The sequence below is a fragment of the Fonsecaea nubica genome, assembly GCF_001646965.1.
Source record: "Fonsecaea nubica strain CBS 269.64 chromosome Unknown Scaff129, whole genome shotgun sequence".
Taxonomy (NCBI): Eukaryota; Fungi; Ascomycota; class Eurotiomycetes; order Chaetothyriales; family Herpotrichiellaceae; genus Fonsecaea; species Fonsecaea nubica.
In genome coordinates, this window is record NW_019173802.1 from 1 (window position 1) to 21,820 (window position 21,820).

At 52.3% G+C, this 21,820-nt stretch overlaps 10 protein-coding genes across 10 annotated transcripts; 4 read left to right on the forward strand and 6 right to left on the reverse strand.

The window, feature by feature from the left end:
• Positions 1–1,173: 1,173 nt before the first annotated feature.
• Positions 1,174–2,085, reverse strand: AYO20_10977 (hypothetical protein; the record flags this gene model as incomplete). The annotated part of the gene is made up of 3 exons (XM_022649231.1): positions 1,174–1,359; positions 1,439–1,595; positions 1,667–2,085. The coding sequence occupies 3 exons, from the start codon at positions 2,083–2,085 to the stop codon at positions 1,174–1,176; spliced, it is 762 nt and encodes a 253-aa protein (XP_022494767.1).
• A 533-nt stretch (positions 2,086–2,618) lies between these two features.
• AYO20_10978 (hypothetical protein) lies at positions 2,619–4,152 on the reverse strand (the record flags this gene model as incomplete). The annotated part of the gene is made up of 3 exons (XM_022649232.1): positions 2,619–3,608; positions 3,743–3,878; positions 3,950–4,152. 3 exons carry the CDS (start codon positions 4,150–4,152, stop codon positions 2,619–2,621), a joined length of 1,329 nt encoding a protein of 442 aa, XP_022494768.1.
• A 946-nt stretch (positions 4,153–5,098) lies between these two features.
• Positions 5,099–8,323, forward strand: AYO20_10979 (hypothetical protein; the record flags this gene model as incomplete). Its single annotated transcript, XM_022649233.1, has 1 exon — positions 5,099–8,323. One exon carries the CDS (start codon positions 5,099–5,101, stop codon positions 8,321–8,323), a length of 3,225 nt encoding a protein of 1,074 aa, XP_022494769.1.
• A 697-nt stretch (positions 8,324–9,020) lies between these two features.
• AYO20_10980 (hypothetical protein) lies at positions 9,021–9,494 on the reverse strand (the record flags this gene model as incomplete). Its single annotated transcript, XM_022649234.1, has 1 exon — positions 9,021–9,494. One exon carries the CDS (start codon positions 9,492–9,494, stop codon positions 9,021–9,023), a length of 474 nt encoding a protein of 157 aa, XP_022494770.1.
• An 80-nt stretch (positions 9,495–9,574) lies between these two features.
• AYO20_10981 (hypothetical protein) lies at positions 9,575–10,099 on the reverse strand (the record flags this gene model as incomplete). Its single annotated transcript, XM_022649235.1, has 2 exons — positions 9,575–9,922; positions 10,034–10,099. The coding sequence occupies 2 exons, from the start codon at positions 10,097–10,099 to the stop codon at positions 9,575–9,577; spliced, it is 414 nt and encodes a 137-aa protein (XP_022494771.1).
• Positions 10,100–11,044: 945 nt separating this feature from the next.
• AYO20_10982 (hypothetical protein) lies at positions 11,045–12,921 on the reverse strand (the record flags this gene model as incomplete). Its single annotated transcript, XM_022649236.1, has 2 exons — positions 11,045–11,967; positions 12,018–12,921. 2 exons carry the CDS (start codon positions 12,919–12,921, stop codon positions 11,045–11,047), a joined length of 1,827 nt encoding a protein of 608 aa, XP_022494772.1.
• A 1,543-nt stretch (positions 12,922–14,464) lies between these two features.
• On the reverse strand, positions 14,465–15,768 carry AYO20_10983 (hypothetical protein; the record flags this gene model as incomplete). The annotated part of the gene is made up of 2 exons (XM_022649237.1): positions 14,465–14,745; positions 14,808–15,768. 2 exons carry the CDS (start codon positions 15,766–15,768, stop codon positions 14,465–14,467), a joined length of 1,242 nt encoding a protein of 413 aa, XP_022494773.1.
• An 812-nt stretch (positions 15,769–16,580) lies between these two features.
• On the forward strand, positions 16,581–17,828 carry AYO20_10984 (hypothetical protein; the record flags this gene model as incomplete). Its single annotated transcript, XM_022649238.1, has 5 exons — positions 16,581–16,773; positions 16,844–16,977; positions 17,038–17,367; positions 17,421–17,507; positions 17,595–17,828. The coding sequence occupies 5 exons, from the start codon at positions 16,581–16,583 to the stop codon at positions 17,826–17,828; spliced, it is 978 nt and encodes a 325-aa protein (XP_022494774.1).
• A 1,079-nt stretch (positions 17,829–18,907) lies between these two features.
• Positions 18,908–19,760, forward strand: AYO20_10985 (hypothetical protein; the record flags this gene model as incomplete). The annotated part of the gene is made up of 2 exons (XM_022649239.1): positions 18,908–19,035; positions 19,106–19,760. 2 exons carry the CDS (start codon positions 18,908–18,910, stop codon positions 19,758–19,760), a joined length of 783 nt encoding a protein of 260 aa, XP_022494775.1.
• Positions 19,761–20,686: 926 nt separating this feature from the next.
• On the forward strand, positions 20,687–21,724 carry AYO20_10986 (hypothetical protein; the record flags this gene model as incomplete). Its single annotated transcript, XM_022649240.1, has 1 exon — positions 20,687–21,724. One exon carries the CDS (start codon positions 20,687–20,689, stop codon positions 21,722–21,724), a length of 1,038 nt encoding a protein of 345 aa, XP_022494776.1.
• Positions 21,725–21,820: the final 96 nt, after the last annotated feature.

Sequence of the window (21,820 nt, forward strand, 5' to 3'; positions counted from 1 at the left end):
GGGGGGGGCATCAAGGGTCATAATTGGGGGGCAGTGACGCCCGCTGCGTACCTCGTATGCCAAGTACTCGTGTTCATTGACAGGAGAGCTCGGAGTCTTGCAGCGGATGCGGTATAGCACACAATCAGGAGATCCACAAGCACCATCCAATTCTCTATTCATCCTACCATCACAGCCCAAGGTACGACGTGCAGTAGCGTGAGCAGTTACATGTTTATACCCTCCCCTTCCTCATCTCACTACAGTAGTCCCGGTCAGTCTATTTCCCTGTTCCTGTTTCATCAAGCTGATTTCTGTGCCGCCAGCGCCCCAATATGAAAAGGCCTCCCATGACCCGACTCTCCTCGACCAAATACAACCCTCCAAGACCGTCGAGCCTGGATGACGTGGCTGAAGAAGAGACGTCTGGGCAGGGCTTTTCAAGATGATCAAGGGCGCGCATTTCCAGACCGCAGTCACATCATTCCATCTTCCATCTAGCTGCCTATGCCAACGGACCCCAATCGTGACCATGTCAAATATCGACATTGTTCAAGTTGCGCTGCCCAGGTCTTGTGCCTGATGGTTGGACAGACATATGTCCTGTTTAACGGCTAATATGTGTACGTGGCCAGGTTTCCTTACTAGACAGACCGTGGTCTTGTCGCCCTGCTCGTCATCCACAAACCCCAGTGGCTCCAACAATCTGCCATGGAACGCCTCACACTGTCGACTCGTGTCCGGTGCTATTGCATGTCTAACCGGCCACAGCAAGATAGCTTCGAGTTTCGGCGATGACTCGTTCAATTTGTCCCCTTTGGCTTCCCTATAGGCAATGATTGGCAAGCCCATGAACCTGTGCCGAGATGATAGCGTCCGGAGGAACTCGGCTCCTCTGTCCAGACTCTGGGCAACTTCTGTCGAATACCAGTAGTAAATGCCAAGCAGATCGACGAGACCTAGTCACAATGCTGCCGGCGTGGATTGGACAAGAAGCAGCTACAGCTACGATGCCAGAATGTGTCTCTCCTGACTTTCTGCAATTCATTGCGCTAGTGGATATCAAAAGTTCAGCACGGTGGCAGTACCGCGGCAAGAGCGGGAATGCATCAACCTCAGCGTCCGACTACTCTGCGCATCCCTCGTCGATTTGTCACGCTCGCTGGTGTTTTTATCCAATTTCAGCTAATAATATCACCAGGCTACTTGCTTCCCGTCATACACATTTGGTCCTGGCACATTCTCCCACCCGGGAACGAGGATGTTCTTGGATTTCCCATTGTCCTCTGTTGTGCTCTTAAACAGGATATCGAGGGTAGCTTGTGCTCCCACCTCGACAGGCAGATCCGCCTGATCTCCACCCAAGTCGGTCTTCAACCACTGAATATTCGGAGACGTCAGTCAGCTATATCCCATAGTGCGCGATATGAGCGGCCAAGAAGAGAAGAGCTCGGCTTACACCAGGGGAAACCAGCAGAAATGTGAAGCCTTCTTTTCCCAGCTCCAAGGCATATTGCACGGTCAACATATTCAGCGCGGCTTTGGACACCTTGTACGCTGGTGTTGATGCGAACACATATCCGTGAACCATTGATATGGACCCAAGCGTTGACGTACTGCGATGGTATCCGCATCGGTTAGCCTTGATCAACCCGTGGATATTAAAGATGACAGCCACACAACTCACATGTTCAACACTTTCTTCTGTACACCTTTTCGTAGTAGGGGCAGAAATGCTGCCGTGACGTCGTGCACAGCTTCTACATTCACCTTGAACACATCCCCAATGTCGTCCATGGTCTCGATTCCATTCATGGTCCAAGGCATGACACCAGCATTGTTGATGAGGACATCAAGTCCTTTTCCGGCAAGTGTTTCATCGACTTGAGATACCGCCCTCTTGATGCTGTCTTTATCGGTGATAACCATCGGCAGGTGGACGACCTTTCCGTGAGAACGAGTGATGAGCTCCGACAGAGCATCTGAGGGAGCAGATCTTGTTGCCGCAAAGATGGTGGAAACTTGGTCTTCGGGCAGCTTGGACAGCTGATTGACGAACTCAAGTCCCAACCCGCGGCCGGCGCCTGTCACAAGGTATGCAGACATTGCGATTTCTCTTGGGTCAATCTTGCTGCCGACTCGAGAGTACTATCAGTCCGAAATGGCGGCGCTTTCGAGAGGACATGTCTATATATGTGTGTGACTTCTAAACCAGCCCACGACCATTGATCGTTATCGTCAGCTACAACCCCACCCATCTTGGTGACCGAACTTTCTGGTCAAAGTCTGATTGCTGTACAATCACCGCCACTTCGGAAATTGTGTCTGGTAAGTCCTGGCTTGGCAGCCTTGCAGTATTGAACAATTAATCACAGAGTTCGGGAATATCGAGATAGAGTGTGGCCCTCTCCAAAAAAACCTCTCCATCCTGTACGAAGCTAGCCTTGTCAAGAAGGATGGGTGGCCTGGCCGCCAAGTTCTATACACGTTCAGCTCGTACGATAAGTCCATCGTCAACCGAATTGCTCTTCTCGGTGGAGCATTCGAGTCTCTCAAGGCATATTGATTACAAAGCCAATCTAGAACAAACTTCGAGTATCCCGCTTTGTGCCATTAGGTGCAGGTTCCAGAGTTCTGGCTCAGACTTTGAGAATGTGGTCCACCATGAGCTGACTGGCTCCCATATAGTTTGTCGGGTCACAGAGCGCCTTCAACTGTTCTTCCGACACGTAGACCGCGATGCTGGCACGGTCTTTCAGCACGTCGAACAGGGCCTTGTCCTTTTCAATCGACTCTTTACAGGCTTCGTAGACCAGATCGTGAGCCTGTTGCCGGCCCAGGAACGGGGCGAGGCCCATCATTACGGCCTCTCCGACGATCAGACCCCTCGTGGATACCAGGTTCTTCATCATGGCGTCCGTGTTGACTACAAGGCCGCCCAGAGCGAAGTTGGTCTGGTGCAAGGCGCCAACGGCCAGGACGAATGCTTCAGGCACGGCAACCCACTCCAGATGCCAAGGACCCGACGCTCGCTCAAAATCCGTCACCATGGCGTCCAGCGCCAAACCCGCGTTGGCGCGGAGAAGCTTGGAGGCTGCAAGAATGACTTCGCTCGAGATAGGGTTCCGTTTCTGCGGCATCGTCGACGACGCGCCGCGGTGAGGCACAAACGGTTCCGCCACTTCGCTCAGTTCGTTGGACGACATAAGGATCAGGTCGTACGCGATCTTGCCAAGCGAACCTCCTACCAGGGCGAGGAAGTTGATGATTTCGGCCACGTTGTCGCGTGCCACGTGCCACGTAATACTTGGGTTGCCTAGACCGAGCTCCTTCGCGAGCTGTTCCCTCACACGGAGACCAGTGTCATCGGACCCCAGGGAAGCAAGCGTCCCAGCCGCGCCACCGAATTGGACGAGAAGGCACCGGTTCTCGATTTCCCGGAGACGCTCAGAATGACGGATGATGCTGGATAGGTAGACGGCGCATTTGTAGCCGAATGTGCAGGGTAGAGCGTGCTGAAGATGTGTCCGGCCCGCCATCGGTGTGTCGCGGTACTTCTTTGACAGAGTCCGCAGTATGTTTTCTAGTTCCTGTAAATGGCGTTTGACGATTTCCAGCCCCTTGCGCATCTGAAGCACGGAGGCAGTGTCCATCTACACCAGAGCCGGATATTAGATGACTGGTGGTCAACAATGCAGATATTGCCCCTGTCCTGGAGTGACGAGGAGACAGTCTCGCATCCCACCAACAAATGATGACTTACAATGTCTTGGGTAGTGGCCCCCCAATGGATATACTTGCCCATCTCACCAGACGCATGTTCAACGAGCTGCCGCACCAGAGGAAGGACAGGGTATCCCACAATCTCCGTCTCGCGCGAGAGGCGGTCGAAGTCTAGACTACCGCGTCGTCCGCCAGATGAGTGCCGACTCTCTCAATTTGGTAATAACTGGGGTTTTATCGAACTCACCGAAATCCTTCCTCTGTGAGTTTCTTGGTAAGGATCTCTCCGGCGTTTTCCGGGATGATGCTAATCTTGGACTGCGAGCGGGCGAGGGCAAGCTCAACGTCGACCATCTGCTGAGTGTAGGCTTCATCGTCGAAGACACTGCGAATCTCTTGGGTGCCAAAGAGGTTCTGGAACAGGCGTGAGTCGAGCGCCGAGACGGACATTTTTTTCGTCTTCTCTAAGATTTTGCTTTTCTAGACAGCTGATTCTTTTCAAGAGGTGGCTGCTTACAGGATAGTAGTGGGAGTCTAGAGATTCTACCTGTCAATGATGTGACCGGAGAGTCTCCTGGGTTTTGTGGACTTCGGCGCTCTTCTGGTCGGCCGTGGTCGGTGCTGTCGGTGTCATTGTTTATGCTTGTGCGGGGTCAACAGCCTCGTGCGGGGAGAAGATGAGACTTCAGAATCACGAGAGGGTGACAATGAAAAGGCTGGAAGGTCACGGGGTTTGCATGTGCCCTCTTTGTCAGTCACGTGCTAGCCTTTGCAATATGAGACGTTCGACTACCAGAATTTCATTTCTCAAAAGTGGTTGACCTCCTATCTGTTAAGCTACTGTACGATCTCGCACCCATAATCAGGCTTTTGCGAAGAGCTGGTGTGTTGTTTTCGCCCTTTTTTTCCGTGTGCGGCTGTCTCACACGCAAGGAAAGTCTTGGCAGTCGAAGCCCCCCGCCCCGCCTTTTTTTCCTATGCAGATTCTCAACCACTTTTTCGAGTCACTTTCGCAACACGACATTCATTGCGTCCTCTCCACCACCAGTTACTGATTGCAGCATCTCAGATCGCCGTCTCCTCCAATCACCATCCACAACTCGTGCTCCTTTGGGTAGTTCTGTCTGCTACTTCAATACAACGTCCAGCAAAGACAACTCTCTCAGAGAGTCAGCGCAGAACCAACGATTCGGCAGCCACTCACGCCACTCATCGCTTATACTCAGTCACCCTCACTATCGACTCATCCTTTGAGGCTCCAAGCCCACAAAATCACTATCAGTCTGAGTCACGTGTGCTCTTAAATATGCTCCTCTCGAGTGTCCTCCATCAACACAATCCCACTCAATCTTCTTGATCAAGTCAGTATCTGCGCATTTGAAACCACGGCTCCTCGATGCCACCCAAGCCGCCTCCACCAAAGCCCCGGGCAGGCCAACACCGCCGACCCAACTATCGCGGGCGCATCGAAGGCTTGGGCAGCCCGGCACCAAGTTCTCTTCGAGCATCAACCCCTACACTTGTGCGAGCACCCACGCCCGTCAGCCAACCTCTTGCTCGCTCAAAGCCTCTGTGTCCGAATCCCGACTGCCCCGACCGGACAAAGGTTGTGTACAGCGATCAAGGCCTCATCTGCGAGAGTTGTGGTGCCCTAGTACAAGAAGAATCCGGTCTTGTCAGCGAGCAGGGATTCGGTGAAACTGAGTCTGGCCGTATTACCGCCCTTGGTGTTCAGGTTGGTGAAAACCAGTCTCATCAAAGGAACTACCATGGTGGTGCTTTCGGGAGTGCTGGCCGTGAGGCGCCCCTCAATCGCGAACGCTCAAAAGCTCAAGCCAGGAACATCATGTCTTCTTACATCGCTCTCCTTGGTATCAGACATACCGAAGTCGAGACGGCCGAAAGACTCTTCGAGTTCGCAAATACTCTTGGCTTTATCCAGGGAAGAACCATTGAGAGTGTAGCCGTCACCTGCCTCTACGCTGCTTGCCGACGCAAGACCGAGCAGGTCGAGGGCCAGCCCAGACCCATGTACAGCCTCATGCTGATTGATTTTGCTGAAAAAATGAATATGGATGTTTTTGCCTTGGGAAGGGTGTATCAAGACCTCGTCAAGAAGCTCTACCTCCAACAAGGAAGAGGCTATCGAATGGATGGCTCGGCAGAATTCTGGGGCATGGATCCAGCCACGCTTGTGCCTCGGTTTGTGGACGAGCTGGATTTTGACAAGCACGATCGAGACAAAATCAAACGCGATGCTATTAACATCGTAAAGCGGATGAAGCGTGACTGGATCGCCCATGGCCGCAGACCCTCGGGCGTTTGTGGTGCGGCGGTCATTCTGGCAGCTCGAATGAATAATTACCGCCGGACCACTCGCGAGGTCGTGCTTACGGCGAAAGTTACCGAAATCACCATCAACAAACGACTCGAGGAATTCCATGATACACAGGCCAGTAAGCTCTCGGTCACGAAATTCAGGAGCGAGGGGATCCCGGAGCCCTACACACCACACCCGCTTGATGAGCAACAACCGCCTGTCTTGAAACAAGCACTAAACCCTAAGCCCAAAGGCAGGAAGAGGGGACGACCTCGAAAGAATCCCCTTCCAGAGACCGCCGCAGAAATCGAAGGGGACGCCACAGGTCCCGGACCCCAGGCTGCTCAGGGATCGGGGGAAGGACAACCACCACCGGCAAAGCGAGTTCGCATCGATGCAGAAGGCTACAAGATACCAGAGATCCCAGCTCGACTACTTGCGATTGACCCAGCTCTAACTCAGAGTGAGACGCCTGCTGACTCACAACCTGAACAAACCGACGCTTCGCAAGAAGGAACACCTTCATCATCGCACAATGGCGAAGGCCAGGGCGTCTCAGAATCCTCGCCGCCTCGACAGCGAAGACATAAATCTGCGCACTGGAAAGCACCACCTGCATCAGCGGCGGAAATCGCGATTGAGAACGAAATTGAACAAGGTATCGCAGAAGCATTACGGGACAACCCAGAACTCGATCCAAACTACCGGACTTTACCTCCAGGTGAACAGCAGGTACAGGAACAACTACCCAGTGGTGGCGTATCTTCTGAACCAGGAGGAGAACAAGGCCAACCACCAGCCACTATAGATCTCACGGTCGACCCAACTGAGACCGTTCCCCCACACCCAAAGGACAAGAGAGCGGGGCCCCCGTGTAACACAAACATTGGTAATCTTGGCATCGTTTCTCTCTCTCCAACTCTCGGAGCCTCAGAATTCGACTCGGACGAAGACGTCTCTACCTGTCTCTTGTCTGAGCAGGAGACCCGCATCAAGGAAAGAGTGTGGGTGAGTATGAATGCCGATTGGTTGCGACAGGATCACGCCAAGCGGATCAAGAAAGAGTTGAAGGAGGCGGACATGCGGGCGAGAGGCTTGGACCCGGAGCAGGAGGAGAGAAGAAGGAAACTGGAGAGGATGAGGAGAAAGGATGGGACGAAGAGACCGGGTCGCCGGGGAGACGTGAGCTATCTGAAGGAACAGCGCGGCGGGAGAAAGAGAGGTAGAGGTGTGGAGGGCGAGGGTGAAGGCGGCGAAAGAGTAGACGGAGAGGGTGCAGAGGCCGAGAATGAAGGAGACGAAGGAGAAGGCGGGGACGAACAGGACAACACCACGGTCGGCGGAAGAGAGAGAAGCGCCGCGAAATCCATGAGGCTGATGCTCATGAACCGCAGGACGTTTTCGCGGCGGATCAACTATGACGCCCTCGAAGCCATCTACGGCATGTCGTCAACCAGTGAGGACAGCGAGTCGCGCAGCGCAACAGGCGAAGCTCGAAGCCGCAGCCAGAGCGTCGCACAGAGCGATACCACTGCGACCCCAGGACCTGACGGTGGGCGCGAAAGAAGCAGGGAAGCCAGTGTTATGAGCGCCGCCAGCATTGGACCGTTGGAACTCTTCCGCGGAAACATTAGCAAAGAGCGGAAAAACGCTATCCAAGCTGCAGATAGAAGGGAGAAGAAAAGACGGGAGCAAATGGAGGGGGAGAAGGGCGACAAGTCCCCCACCAACGATGCTGATGGTGCCCGCGAGGGAAGTCAGGGAAGTGATGGCGGAGCGAGCAGGTCGGTCTCACGGAGTCGAAGCGCGAGCACACCTGCCTCGGAGGGAGAAGGGGACGCAGAGGAAGACAGTCGTGGGAGAGAGCGTGAAGTCAGCGGGCCGAGTTCGGAACCTGACTCTCAACGACAGCAGAACCAGCAACAACAACTTCCCTCGCCGCCCAGAACGCAGTCCCAGCAGATTCCTGCCATAAAGACGTCTACGGCTCCCTCGTCCTCGATTCCACAAATCCAAGTTACAGGGGGAAGTACTGCGTCGAAATCGACGGCAGGACAGCCCGCCGTGGCAGAAAAGGGGAATAATGCGCCTGAGGACGACGACGACGACGATGACGACGAAGAGGAAGAGGAAGTTGATAATGACAATATCGACGACAACGACGAGGATGGAGACGAAGACGAAGCAAGCTACGACTCGGACGAGAATGTGGATGAGGAGGAGGGGGGCGGTGGTGGTAATGATGGAGAAGCCGATGAAGATGTCGACGCCGCGTTCGAGGGTCGCTATGTTGGTCGTTAGGGATTCGACCAGCCATCCATCTGATCGATCGATCGATCATTCAGCCAGCCAGCAAGCGTGCCAGCCCGTCAATCTGCCGCTCAGCCAACCGACCACTCAGGTCAATTCATCAGTCAATCCGATAATGAGTGCTCTCCGGCAGTGAATGATAAAGGGGCGAGGGAAAGGGGAAAGAGAGCAAGCCGTGTATTGTCTCGTCTCGTCTCGTCTTGGTTAGTTAGATAGATAGATGATACCCACATGCTATGTACATACATAAGTACCAAGCAACATAGGATATACACATTGACCTACCTACCTTGATACATAAAACATCCTCGCGTAAGCTGTCCGTGCACTTGACTAACTTTTGTCCCTTCTTCGGACTGATCTTTATCTATCCAGATATTATAAGCAATCATCAAAATCACTCGATACAAGATTACATACGACATGTGACGTGCTGCAAGCAGCCTACGACAAGAGACAAGAAACAAGAGACAAGAGACACGGTATGATACCCAGTATCTTCGTTGCCACCAACGATGCGATTCGATTCGCGGTAATTGATCAATTCAATGGATCTCATCCGAACCTGTCCTGTCCTGTCTCGTATCCACCTTCCAACGTTGGCATACTTCCATATTTCCTGTAATGCATGTCCCATACAGCATATCGCTCAAGGCACCCAATAAACTTGGCCGGTTATTTCAACTCTCTATCCTCTGCGGGTCTCACCGCTCTCGACGGTCCAAGTAGAGCCCGTCGGTCGCTTAAGCAAGTGTTGAGCAAGCAGGAGTGGACCCGGTCGTCTTCTGCCCTGCAGGACCCTGCGGAAGGCTGAAGGTGGAGGGACGACTTCCGAGAGGTCGTGCAAAGACCGAGATGGTTGTGTCAAAAGCGTTGCACTTGGTTGTTCTAACTGAGGCAGCGTTTCGGGTGGCGAGATGAGAAATGGCTTTGTCCCTTGGTGATGTGCTTCTGTCAGTCTGTCGTGCAGAGGAATTCGAGACGAACCAATCGTCCCTGCATTCATTCCTTTGGAGAACGCGGCCCGGCGGGACGGCTTGCTCGACATTCTGTTGTGCCATTTGACGTCTGGCAGGTCGGTCTGTGGCGGCCGCGGGCAGTGCGAGCCGTCCTTATCGATATTGTACTGGGATCCCGAATCACGTATACCCATCGTGCCCATGGCAGCTGCTAGTCCAGAGTGTGCTCGTAGCATTGGTGTTGTGGTCGTATCTCGTTGTAACTGCATCTCGACATGGATGTTCACGCCTTGCGCTGATCCCCATCTTCCATCTGATCGTCCATCTCTTCTTCTATACTCTCCGCACTCAAACCTCTCCTGTGACCCTTTTGGCCCTTGCTCTTTTCGTTTCCTAGGTCGCCGTCCTGCTCTTCCCGACCCATGCCCAACCCTATGCCGCCGGTCACCAGATCTCGAAAACTCATCCTCCTCGCCCTATCGCGAAGACTGGGTGCTCGTGGTCTATGTTCCCCTCTGGCCCGTCCACCCCAAACGGGCACTTCATGCCACATGCGGCGGCAGATGTAGTACAAGACGTCGTAGAGGATGGCGAGGAGCCAGGGGGCGATGTTGATGATCGCCAGAATCAGCTGCGACACATTAAATTGGATGTCAGAATCGATCAGAGAAGGTGGACGGAGAGCAGAACGAAAACAGGCACGCAGAAACAGAGCCAAAGGCGAACAAAGTCGTCAACTTACAAATGCACGCACAATCCATGTTTCGTAGGCGGTCAAATGGGACGGGAGAAGGGAGTACCACGCCATTGTCTTTGTCTGTGTAGACTGCGCCGACTCTTTCGACGCACCCGGATTCCACGACTCCGGAGGAGGGTACGGGCTAGTATTGTACGTGGTGGCTACGACGTCTCGAGCTCCGACAAGGAGGCAAAAATGTCGAATCAGGACACTACTCTGGTGTCTGGGCAGAGGAGCATCGCCAGCGACATGGTTCGACGAGACGCCCCGGACCAGCCGGCTGAACAGTCGCCGCAATGGAATGGGTGGTCGAGGAAGGTACGGGAGGGATTTTCGACAAGTATACGTTTCTTGACAGTTGTTGCGTCTCGACTTTCATATGGAGGCGCACATACTCGACATTCATTACCGAGTTGCCCTGGGTGCATAAATTGGGTGTTCTTGTTAGGGTTACATGAACTATTGTGTCCTATTACTCCACAGTAATATAACTTGTACTGGCATGGACTGATGACATCATACTAGTAAGGATAACCGCACAAAGACCAGGCTGCGAAATACCAAGTTAAGAAAAAAGTTATCTGATTTGTACGATTTCGAACTTTTTCATGGAAGAATGATTAAGAGCATTCTAATTCCCTCTATGGTGATTCTCGGAGAATTGCCCCCAGAACCGTGAATATTCCACCCGTGTTCCATGTTGAACAAGCACAAAGATAATGAAGAAACGGACAAAACACTTCCCTCAACTTGGTATCATAAAACTTCGCACATTTTCTTTTCCCCAGTCCTGTTTTCTTTTTTGGTTCATGTCAAGTCGAAAGCGAATGGGATCCCGAATGAGGAAACCCGAAGAAACCCGGAGCATGTCGCAAGGGAACTCCGAACAGCAATATGCCCACCCCGTTCCACTCTACGCCCAACTTCGATCCATCAAGCAGTACATGGCTCGCCGTAAAAGGACGGCCAAATATGAGACATGGCAAACGAGACTGTCGTGTCGTCGTCATTTCATCAAGTCATAAGTCTGCGCTTTTTCTTCGCAGGAGTCACAGGGTCAGAAGCTCGTGCGTGGTTGGGATCTCGCATCCGCTGCACAGGTGTCACTCCTTTGTAGTGCGAAGAGGTATATGGCGAGACATGATTCTTCCTCTTGCGGCGCGACGGCGCCGGTGTTGCAAGAGGTGAACTCAAGTAATCTAGATCCAGATATGACGGCATTTGACTCATCGCCGCAAATGCTGGGTCAGCGTTGCGCCGGAATGCCGTGATGTTGCCGTTGTTAAGATGAGCGAAATCATTGCTCAGCAGTTCGTGATTGGGAGGCATGAAGATGGGCGACGTCGGAGCGTCGCTGTCCTCTGAACCACTGTCGAACTGTATCACATCGGTGAGACTGATGACATCTTCCCCAAGCCCATCTGTTTGGAAATCCCCAGCGAGATCGCCGTGGTCAACAGTAAAATCATCGAAAAAGAAGTTGTTGGTAGGATAGAATGCTTCCAAGGGGCCAACAGCCTGCCCCTGATTGAAAGGGTCATTGATCGCAGAATTGAAGCTAGCAAGCATGATGTCTGCGCTCTGCCCAGTCAAGAGATCAGTAGGGTCACGATCGCCGGCATCACTCTCCTCAATGAGCTCGGCAAAACCCACATCTGGACTAGACGTTTGGGACGCTCCATAGCGACGGGCGAACTCTTCACCCAGCAGATGAGGATTGGTCATGAGGATGATTTTCCCCGAGGAGTCGAGAATACCAGATGTCTTGTCACCTTCGTCGATAAAGATGCCACGAGGCGGGCCTCGACGTCGAGCTGGTTTCTTTCCCGCTTTCTTGGATGGCGGAGAAGCCGAAGGCGACGTTTCTTTCTCTTCGTCGGCCGCATGGGGAGTGCTCTGGAGGGCCTCCTCCGGCAGACAGTCGTCGGTCAGATCAGCTGCAGGGTGTTAGTCATCATGCACACGGACAAATCACATCACAACATACAATCATCCAGGTCATCGACCAGGACGCCAACGCGTCTGTCAGCACCTTGGTGCAAGAATCCCGAGTCGGGTAGTGCTGAGGGTAGCAGGGCACGAGTAATGGTAGGCGACTCGGACATGCGTAAGAGAATGGTTGGGTCGGCATCGGTGGCAAAATGCACCCGTTTCTCGGGAGCGGTTTCAGTGGCACTGTCGCTACCTTGTGAGGAGGGAAAACGGTAGATGGAGCCATCACTCTCATCTCCAAATCCGTACGCAGACAAGCCATCAATCTGGTTGAGAAGGAAGTCGGCATCACTCTGACCTTCTTCGGACAGCATGGCAAGCAAATCTTGCTCTTGAAGTTGGTTTCCATCCACATCGTCGTCGGAATCACTAATATCATCGACAGCCTGGTAGATGTCATTGTCGTCGTCTGATTCTGCAAAGACCTTTTCTTCAAAACGCTTCCTGTTTTCTTCGGGGGAGAGGTCGGGGTCTTCGTCATCCTCGTAGTAGTCTTCAAAATCACCGAACATACTCTCTGAGCTGCCAGCGAGGGATACATTATCCCGCGACTTGATTTGTTTTTTGGGCCCCGCCCCATTCAATCTCCGGGAACGAGACGGGGCTTTGACTGCTGGCAGGTCATCTTCATCATCGGCCTCATCCTCACTCTCTTCGTCCGAGGCATCATCTGCAGTCTCGGACTCATACGAGGAGAGATCTTCTCCCGAGGTCGAGCTGTCGGCTTTTTTCCTTTTGCCCGACGATTTCTTTGTCACCGTGTATTTGCGAGGAGGTCTGCCCCTCTTTGGCTTGGGCTGGTAGGTGTCATTGGGGTGTTCTTTGGACTTGAATAGTTTGACGGTGGAACCCAGCATAGGCTGGCGACCCCGCGAGTTGCGGGTAAAAAGGCGGGACATTGTAGTGCAATGGGGCAGACGTTCGGTAGTTGTCAAGAAAGTAGAACGTTGAGAATAAGTGGCAGAGGTTTGGGTGCGATATCAGGGATGGAGGGGGGAGTAGGCGGAGGAGGTCGTCCTGGGGGGTGAAAATATCGTTCTTAGCACCTGTGTCGCAAGGACAGCTGGGTGCCGTTCAGGTGTGCAAGCAGGGCAATTTCGAGGACAGTAGTGGACACGAGCTCCTACGCGGTAGAGCCTCGAAAGAGTAGATATCGAAACGAGGATTTGCTGGAGCTGCTTGACTGGCCACGAGAGCAGGACCCCCTCCCCGGAGCGGAGAGGGGACCTCCTGGCCGTCTAGAAAGCAGCGAAGGCCATGGGCAAAAGATGATCCTCGAACGATATGACAGGAGATGCTGGGACTTGAATGCTTTGGCAGGTATCAATGGGCTGGGTTGAAGTTGTTTGGGTTGGTAAGAAGAGGGAAAGAAAGGAAAAAAAAGTGAGAAGTCAGGGCTTCAAAAAAGGCTTTGAACTTTGTACGGCCACTACAACCTACGCACGACGTACGGTGACTGCGGCGGGCGGCGAAAGGGCCCTCTCCACCAGTGGGCGGCCGGCGTCCAGGCGGAAAGCATGCCACTTGTTAGTTAAAGAGACTAAAGGCTAGTCACCTATCGACACACAGTACCGAGTCGGGTTTACAATTCTGTAACTCCACAGCCTGCGAGGGCGGATCTCAGAGCCTGCACACCGCTATTCCCGGCGCTCTCTGTGACTGGACCATCGATGAGCCTTCTTCATCTAGAGCTACGTAGATTCGCTTCATTGGTTGCACACTTGCGTCCAAGCCAGTTGTTGGAATGGTTAGGCGTCTACGAATCTCTCAGTTCAACGGACCCCAGTGACCTCAGAAGTGATAATCATTCCTCTCCGGCCATGAGCCAAAAAAAAGTCAAAAGGGAAAAAAAAAAATATCAGATGTTGGGTCTCCCCTCGCGTGCCTCAGGAGCAACCACCAATCACGGATGCATTTCATGGTCGGCAGTGACTCCAACGGACTCCAATGACTCAATGGGCCGAGAAGCCAAGGAGAGACGCGACAGGGTCACGACAGGCCAATGCCCCTCAGTCCCTATAAAACTCAATTTGTAGGGAGGCGCAGTACTAACGAGGTACACCAGCACCCAGCATTTGGACTATCGAAAGAATGGTATTGCTCTGGTTCCTGCTAAGTATCGAGATCATCAAATTGACAATGGCAAGAGTTGTTACTGAGCTTCGCTGCATAGTCGTCGCTGTGGCCGTCACTGATTGTACCTCAAGCATCATGCGCAGTCTGAATTATCCCAACCTCGTCCGGCCCCTCCATCCTCCAGACACGAACCGCTAGTCGCAAGGGTGAAACAAAGGTGAAAATTCAAGGTGGGAGTAAAAATAAAAGAGAACGAGAAAATGCTGGATAGTTCCCCACACGCTCCCATCGCTTTCATCATCTTCGTTATTCGGTAGGTCGTCACGCATGCATACTCCCTGATCAGCCCGATCCAATCCCGATTCATCACGGCGCCTGCGTCGTTGGAGGAACCACCTTGGGCTCCACTTCGACAGGCTGGTCTGATACCTCCACCGCTTCCTTTGCGGCCTGAACCTCCTCCATGCCAGCTTGCACATCTTGAATGGAGGCCCCTTTCTCAGCGGTGGTCGTCAAGTCTTCACCCGGATGCTCTGCCTTGTAGTCCACGTCCAGCTTTTGCACCTCCTCTTCTGTGAGCTTGCGTTCTTTTTCTAGCCTAACTTCTCGACCACGTTTGTGACAGTACCAGAAGACAAAGAGTAGCACTACGAAAAAAACCAGGGTCAGTGCCATACACAAAATGTGCGCTCCAAGGGAATGCTCATACCAAATAGTGCCAGAGACCACAGCACGTTCATACCCATGAAAGCTGGAAATCGCGCCCGAAGATAGTTCATGATTGATCTGAGCGCGGCTGTGATGGCGGTTGGCTTGCCCACCAATTCTTTTAGGGAAGGGGTTTTGAATCCCATCTTCTTGGCCGCCGCAGCCGCCTTGCCTGCGTTGTCCATGTTGACACCACTCTTCTGGGCCCTTTCGGCCGCTGCAGCCATCATCTCGGGCGCAAACCCTTTCGTCATGGTTTCCGGAAGTCTCTCGATGAGCTTCTGCAGAAAGCTTGGTAGTGAATTGAAGGTCTTCTGCAATTGCCGGTCACCATTCGTCAACAACTTTTCCAGGTCATCGTATGCGGTTGGGACACCGTTGACCAGGTCTTTGAAGATTAGATTGAATTTCTGTAACAGTTCTTGTGTTTCGTCACTAATGGAGAAGACTCGATTGTTAACCGCCGCGAGGTTGAGCCGTTCCAGTACGATGGTCATGTCCTCTTCTTCCTGCCTGGCCTGCTTGACTTCCTCGTTGTCTTCCAGCTCCCGCTTTCTAAGGCTAGCAGCGATGTCTTCTAAGCCAGCTGCAATGGCTTCGTTCTTTTGGCGTTTGACGTCTCGACTGTCACGTCTGAGCCAGCTCCAGGTCGCCTTTGACTTGGACTGGGTGTCATCTGTTGCGTCATTTGCATCTGCCTGGAGCATTGCTGGCTCTTCGCTGAGTTCACTTGGAGTCTCGGGAGGCAGAGGAATGTTTTGAGCCCCGTCCATAAGAGCAATTTGGGCATCCTTGCCTACCGATGCGGCCCCAGGGCGGGCGGGGAGTGGAGGAGGATTTTCTTGGGATGTAATTCGATCCAGGAACTTCTCATCCTCTTCAGATAGTACCGGGGCTTCTGACCTGCGTGCTGTTACAAGATGGGCCTTGGCCTTGATGTAATTAATGTATTCCATCGCCATGGTGCACAGGAAGTCTCCACCACAGGTAAGAGTTATGTTAGGTCAAAACCAAGAGGCTTGTGCCTCAAGGAGAAAATATAGAAAATGAGAATTCGGACAAAGGAATAAGGGTATCAGACTATCATTAGTGATGTACGAGGAAGTTGATACTGAAGGCTTTGGTCATATCGAGGGGATGATGGTGTCTGCGCCACACACGACGTCATGATCAGAACTTGACACAGCCATATCTCTCAACAGCCAATCAGAGTCGCAGTATACTATCAAGGCTCAACAAGGCTCTGGTTGGGAACAGAGCAGAGAGGAGAGTCACGGCTGCGAAATGAAGGAATAGCTCTCCAGCGGAAATGGTCTTTCGGGACTGCAGTGTGAATGGTCTGTAGTGAGCTCTGTGTGTTAGAAGGGGTCAAAAAAGGAAAAGGAAAGGTATAATGTGCGCACTGAAGATGGAGCTAGTCAATAAAGATCACACAAGTACCCAGTTTGAGACTGTATACATCGCAACAGCACTTGAGCATGCTTAGCCCTGAAGTATATTGTGGGCTGTCGTCGCTGACAGAAGATCCCCTGGTCAACCTTGAGGAGCCGTGAAGATCACGAGCCACCAGTGCAGCAGTGACAGTCACCTGCGGTGTTCTTTTTATCGGCCTCACCTTCACCTGCCATGCGTGTCACTCCTAACTGCCCTTTGGTGTTTACAAGTGACAAACCGTGGAAAATTTCTATATTTCTTTCTCGATACCCTCTTTCTCGTCCCACGCGCTGTGCTTCCACGAACTGTGGAGATATTGACGGCCTTTTTCTAGACAAAGATGCGCGCCGATACCCAATATTTCGAAAGCCTCACGGCTCCCCGCAAGCTGGAGAGAAGAACTCTCGTTTTTCGTGACAAACTCACCAACGAGCAACCCAAGAAAACAGCGCCTGCACTCGTCTTCCGCCAGAGCACTCATCCTCTCCCGTACTTCGCCCATCATCAACTCGATCCCCAGTACTTTCCCCTTGGTAAGTCGACCATCCAATGTCTCTGACGAGAGGAATATTCCAAGCTTTTTTCAAGTCTAATGCTCAGCAGATATCGGTCAGCCATGTGGCGGCCCGATAGTGGACAATCGTGGAGCCACGGCCGACAATCAAGCTTGGGACGATGAGGATAGCGATGCGGCAGCCGATCTTGAGTCCGAAGCAGAGGATGACCTAAATGCGGAGGTAGGAATATTTGTAACGCATCTTCTCATTTGATTTGGTGTTGCTGATCGGACTGACTAGGGTTCCCATGGCAAGCCCAAACGTCGTCGTAAATTCGACTCTGCCAAAATGGCCAATGCTGGAGATATCAAGAAGATGAAAATCCAAGGAGGCCGCCCTGCCGTTGCGAAGAAAGTCACAGCGGACCTGGACTCCGATGACGAGATGATTGTGCGCATGAAAGAGGCTCGGTTTCTAGAGAAAGACATCGCACAAGCTCTCATCGATCAGGGTCGCACCGCCTACAATCCAAAGACCATCGGCACGCGTTGGCGACGCATCAAGGCAGCTTTGCAGAAGCGACAGGACGACCTGCTCGACGCGGACTTGACAGACTGGCACGAAGGGGATGTAGGTTTTGGGATCACAATTGGGAACGAACAATGACTGATGAAGACACGCAGGATGATGTTCTTCTGCAGGCTGTCATCAAGACCGAGAAGGAAGTGAAGAGGCTCAAAGACGACATCGAGTCGAAGAAGTGGCGCATGGTGGCTGATCAGATGAAGTCATTGAAGGCATGTCTCGCAATGTCCCCGATGCCAGATATAAGTCAGTACTGACTGTGCGGGTCGCAGCCCGTGGTCAACTTCTCCCAGAACGCCTGTCGAGACAGATACGAAGCTCTTCAGCATGGCTGCGCAAAACCTACCCCCGAATCGATTGAGAATCCGAACCCTGAAATCCTTGAACGTATTAGATCCCGAAAGGAAAAGGAGCGCAAGATTCGAGAAGGAAACCAGATGGCTGAGTTGGAGCAGAAGAATGTGGAGGCGAATGGCTGGACTTCGAGGATGCGGACCTATTTCTAGTCAACCCAATGGTAGACACCAAACGCAGACAGTGGGAGCGTCTACCAGCTAGGGACCTGGATGAGCAGTGGTGACTGCGCAATCAAGCATGCCAGGCACTCTTGCATCACAACGGCACTTTTTGTGCTTTGCCGACATACGGAGGGCTTGCGCATACAATGTCGCCTGGTGAAGTGACTCCAGATACGGCGAATTAACCAGGCTCACATTTGGACAATTTCAGCACTGTCTCGGAGGCGACGACGCATAACCATTAACCGCGGGATACGGTTCTCTGTCAATTTTTGGATGTGGACATATACAGAGATACCAGCGGATGCCGGGAGGATGACAATGTCACAAGCTGTTGATCTGAATTCTTTGAAGCTGTGGCAGCGTGGTTCTGCGCAGGAGAGGCACCAGGCGCGTGCGACAATCAAAACGCGGTCAGCTGACAATGTCAACAAATGATTAAGAAGTCATGGTTCTGCTAATGAAATGGGGGCCTCGAGACCCTCCGCTTCCGGAACATCTCCATCGCTTCAACAAGTCTCTTTCCTGGGGCTGTGTTCTACCGACTCACTACTGCAAGTTGCACTGCATGCATGCCTGGAAGATAGGCGCAGCCTTTCCACTATGATTCGATAATGCATCTCCCCGTTGGCGTGGTTGCCTTCAGCCAAGCCTCGCAACCGCCCTGCGCAGCGCAGGTATATATCCCAAACCTACATTCTCGTCTCCCTTCCTTTCCTTTCTTCACGCACCCGAGCAGGCAAAGCACACGCGCGTCCGGCTATCTTTGTTTCGCGCAAAGAAAACCGAACCGTCAAGTCCTTCCGTGTGATTTCCATCGGCTGTTGACCCTCTCTCGAGAGTTTGGTTGGCAGGCGTGGGAGTCATCCAGCGAAGACTTGCGCAGCTCTCCATCACATGTCCTTGTGAAGCGTCGCTCTCCCACCGAAGAACACCTATCACGCTCTCTACTACAATCACAGGTTCTTCTGCCGCTCCTTCCTTCCTTCGCTCGTTCGTGAATCTCTGGATCTTGACAAGCAACGATCATTGCATTTTGCCTAATGTCAATGCGCTCTTTCGACAACATGTTCAAGCGATCGTTCAATACAAGGGAAGGTCGCATCGTCAAGTCGAAGACCACAAAGACCACTTATCCCGAACACGTGAAGAAGAAGATGCAGGACACTGTGGACGCCGGCTCGCCAGTGGCAAGGTAGGCAGTCTTGAATACAAAACAACCCAAACATTTGCGGACAGAGCAATATAAACTGATCCTCGTACAGTACATTGACGAGCCCCATCGTCACATTGGTGGTGGGTTGTGAGCAGCGCCTCTTCGCTGCTCATGAAGACGTCCTCTGTCATTCACCCTACTTTGCGGCTGCTCTCAAAGGCAACTTTCTTGAAGGCAGCTCGAAGAGGGTGGAACTGCCTGATGAAGAACCCGAAATTCTATCCTGCGTTCTCGAGTTTCTCTACAAGGGTGACTATTATCCTCGCTTGCTGCACAACAAGCGCCGAGACACTTGGGATCTCGAGGACGCCCAGGATCTCATTAAAAATGGGGGCCGCGGAAACAAAGCATCGACAATTTACCTCGCTGACGCCGGCGGCGATGTCTTGAGAGATACCGTGGTGTACTGCGCTGCCGAGAAGTACGGCCTGGAGGAACTGAAACGCCTGTGTCTACGGAAGCAGGGGTTGCAGTCTGGAATCCAAGTCGACGTGATCTTGCGATCAGCTCGGTATGCGTATGCGCACACGCCGGATACCGAGTCGCGACTCCGCGCTCATTACCTAGCTCTGATCATTCGAAGTCGCAAGACTTTCAAGAGGAGTGGAACCATGCAGATGGAGATGGAGAATGGGGGCAAATTGTTTTTCGACCTCTTTGTGGCGATGTGCAATCATATCGATGACATTGTCGAGATCAGGTAAGGGATCAACGCATGATTTTGTGCAGGCACCGGAAATTCGCAGTTCATTGGAACAAAATGCTTACATGTTTTTTGGTCTTGACAGCAACAGCCGATCTCCCAGAGTCATCTAAAGGGTTGCGCAGACGACTCGAAGTAGGCTCGACGGTTTGGTGCTATGATGTGAGGTAGGACAGTATGTTTACCGGGCCGTTGGAATCAGCAACGAGTCTTGTGGGACCTCGCCTGCTTTGACAGCAGCAACAACTCCGCTTCTTCTCGAGGTTGGCCGACGACACTTGGTGGTTCATCGCAACCCTACTCCTTCTAATGGCCCTGCTTAGGCGCAATTTCGGCTTTCCGCTCTTTCATTGGGATTTTGAGAATTCCAAGGAAATGATCAACTCACACAGTGTGCGATCTACAACTCGCAACTCTTATGTACTTTGGTTGTTTTCTCGACTCTGGTGTCGACGTCTGATATGGTGAAGCTACTTTCAAGCTTGATCCCTGGGGACGGGATGAAAACCTCTGTGTTCAGAATAGGAAAATGAGAGATTCGGCCACCTCAAATATCATGTTTCCTTATGTTGTGCTGTCCTCGAATGCATCAGCATGTGATGATCAGTGAAGACCCAAGGTCCGGGAGAGCATGTGGCTGCGAGTAAGTATTTCCGTTCTTCCTGGCTCCAACCCTTCCATCCTCGAGTCCCCGCTCGATGTCAACCTGGACAACAGGCATTGGACCTCTCTCCCTGTTTTGTTCTTTCGCTTCAAACCCATCATTGATCTGCCGGTATCTGGCTTGGTTTCCTCTTGCTTTCTCCGCGCGAGGGATTCTATTCTCAAACACGACAGGACACACTTTCAGAAGTCATTAAAGACCGACCTTTTGGTCTTCTGTGATTTACTCATTGTTTTCTCACTTCTGCGTCATCTTCAACCACCATGTCGAACTTGTGGGCCAAGCCTACCTTAACAGCTGAAGAGCGGGCTCGACGATACAACCAAGAGGCATTGTTGGCATACTCGGACGGTTCCATAAATGGTGATGAAGCCAATGACAGCACATCAAGAAGCAGGGTCCCACGTTATTCGTTTCCACAACCTAAGCGACGCAAAACATCCACAACGGTGACAGCGGAGCAAACCTCGTCTTTAGAATCCCCGAACATGTCAACATCATCCAGCCCTGCACCAGTCCGGATCAAACGCGAGGCCGAAGCACAAGCTCTAGAGAAGTTACAGCAAAAGCCACCTGAGCAGAGGGTGAAGGTCTACGTAGGAAAGAATAACACCGAAATGGAAGTGAGCCTCGAAGACCTCGAAAAAGCCCCCGTGTTGAAGTGCCTGATCAGCAAACTCGGCACGCCCAGTCCATACATTATGCATCCAGGACTGATGGCTGTTGATGCAGACCAGTTTCGTGCGGTCCGCGAGTTTCTTCTGACGGATGAATACATGCCCGCACTGGTGAATCATCCACACGGGGAGAATGTCCTTCCCAAGCAACTCGACAATTGCGCCACCGTCGACCACTACAGAAACGAGGCACTTAGGAGTGGAAAGTTGTATGTCATCGCCGAAAAACTGGGGATGAAAAGCTTGCAAGACCTGGTTTTTCGGAAGATCACTCAGGCGCAGTTCCATCCGTACGGGCCCCAATGTCTCCTTGACTTGGCTATGATCATTTTTTCGCGACCCGAGGCGGGCGACTTGAACCCAACAGAAAATCCGAACAAATCAGAAGGAGAACTAGAAGGAATTGGCGAGAATGAACAAGGGGATGTTCTCGAAGAATGGCTCATCAAGTCGATAAGGGACCAGTTTCAGCGGACTATGATCCATCATTCTCGACATTTCTTTCGTGTCTCAGAGCATGGTGTATGTAGGAAGAGAGCATTTGGTCCCAGAGTCCTAAGAAGTAAAGTTGAGGATTGGGAAGCACTCGATCCAGATGTGGTCGCGATTGAAGACGATGACTGAGAGGTTGCCTTTGATATATTGAGTGGGTTTGAGAGACATGGGTCTACAGTACATACCCCTGGATCGCTGCTACACACCGGTCTTTTTGGGGGGCGA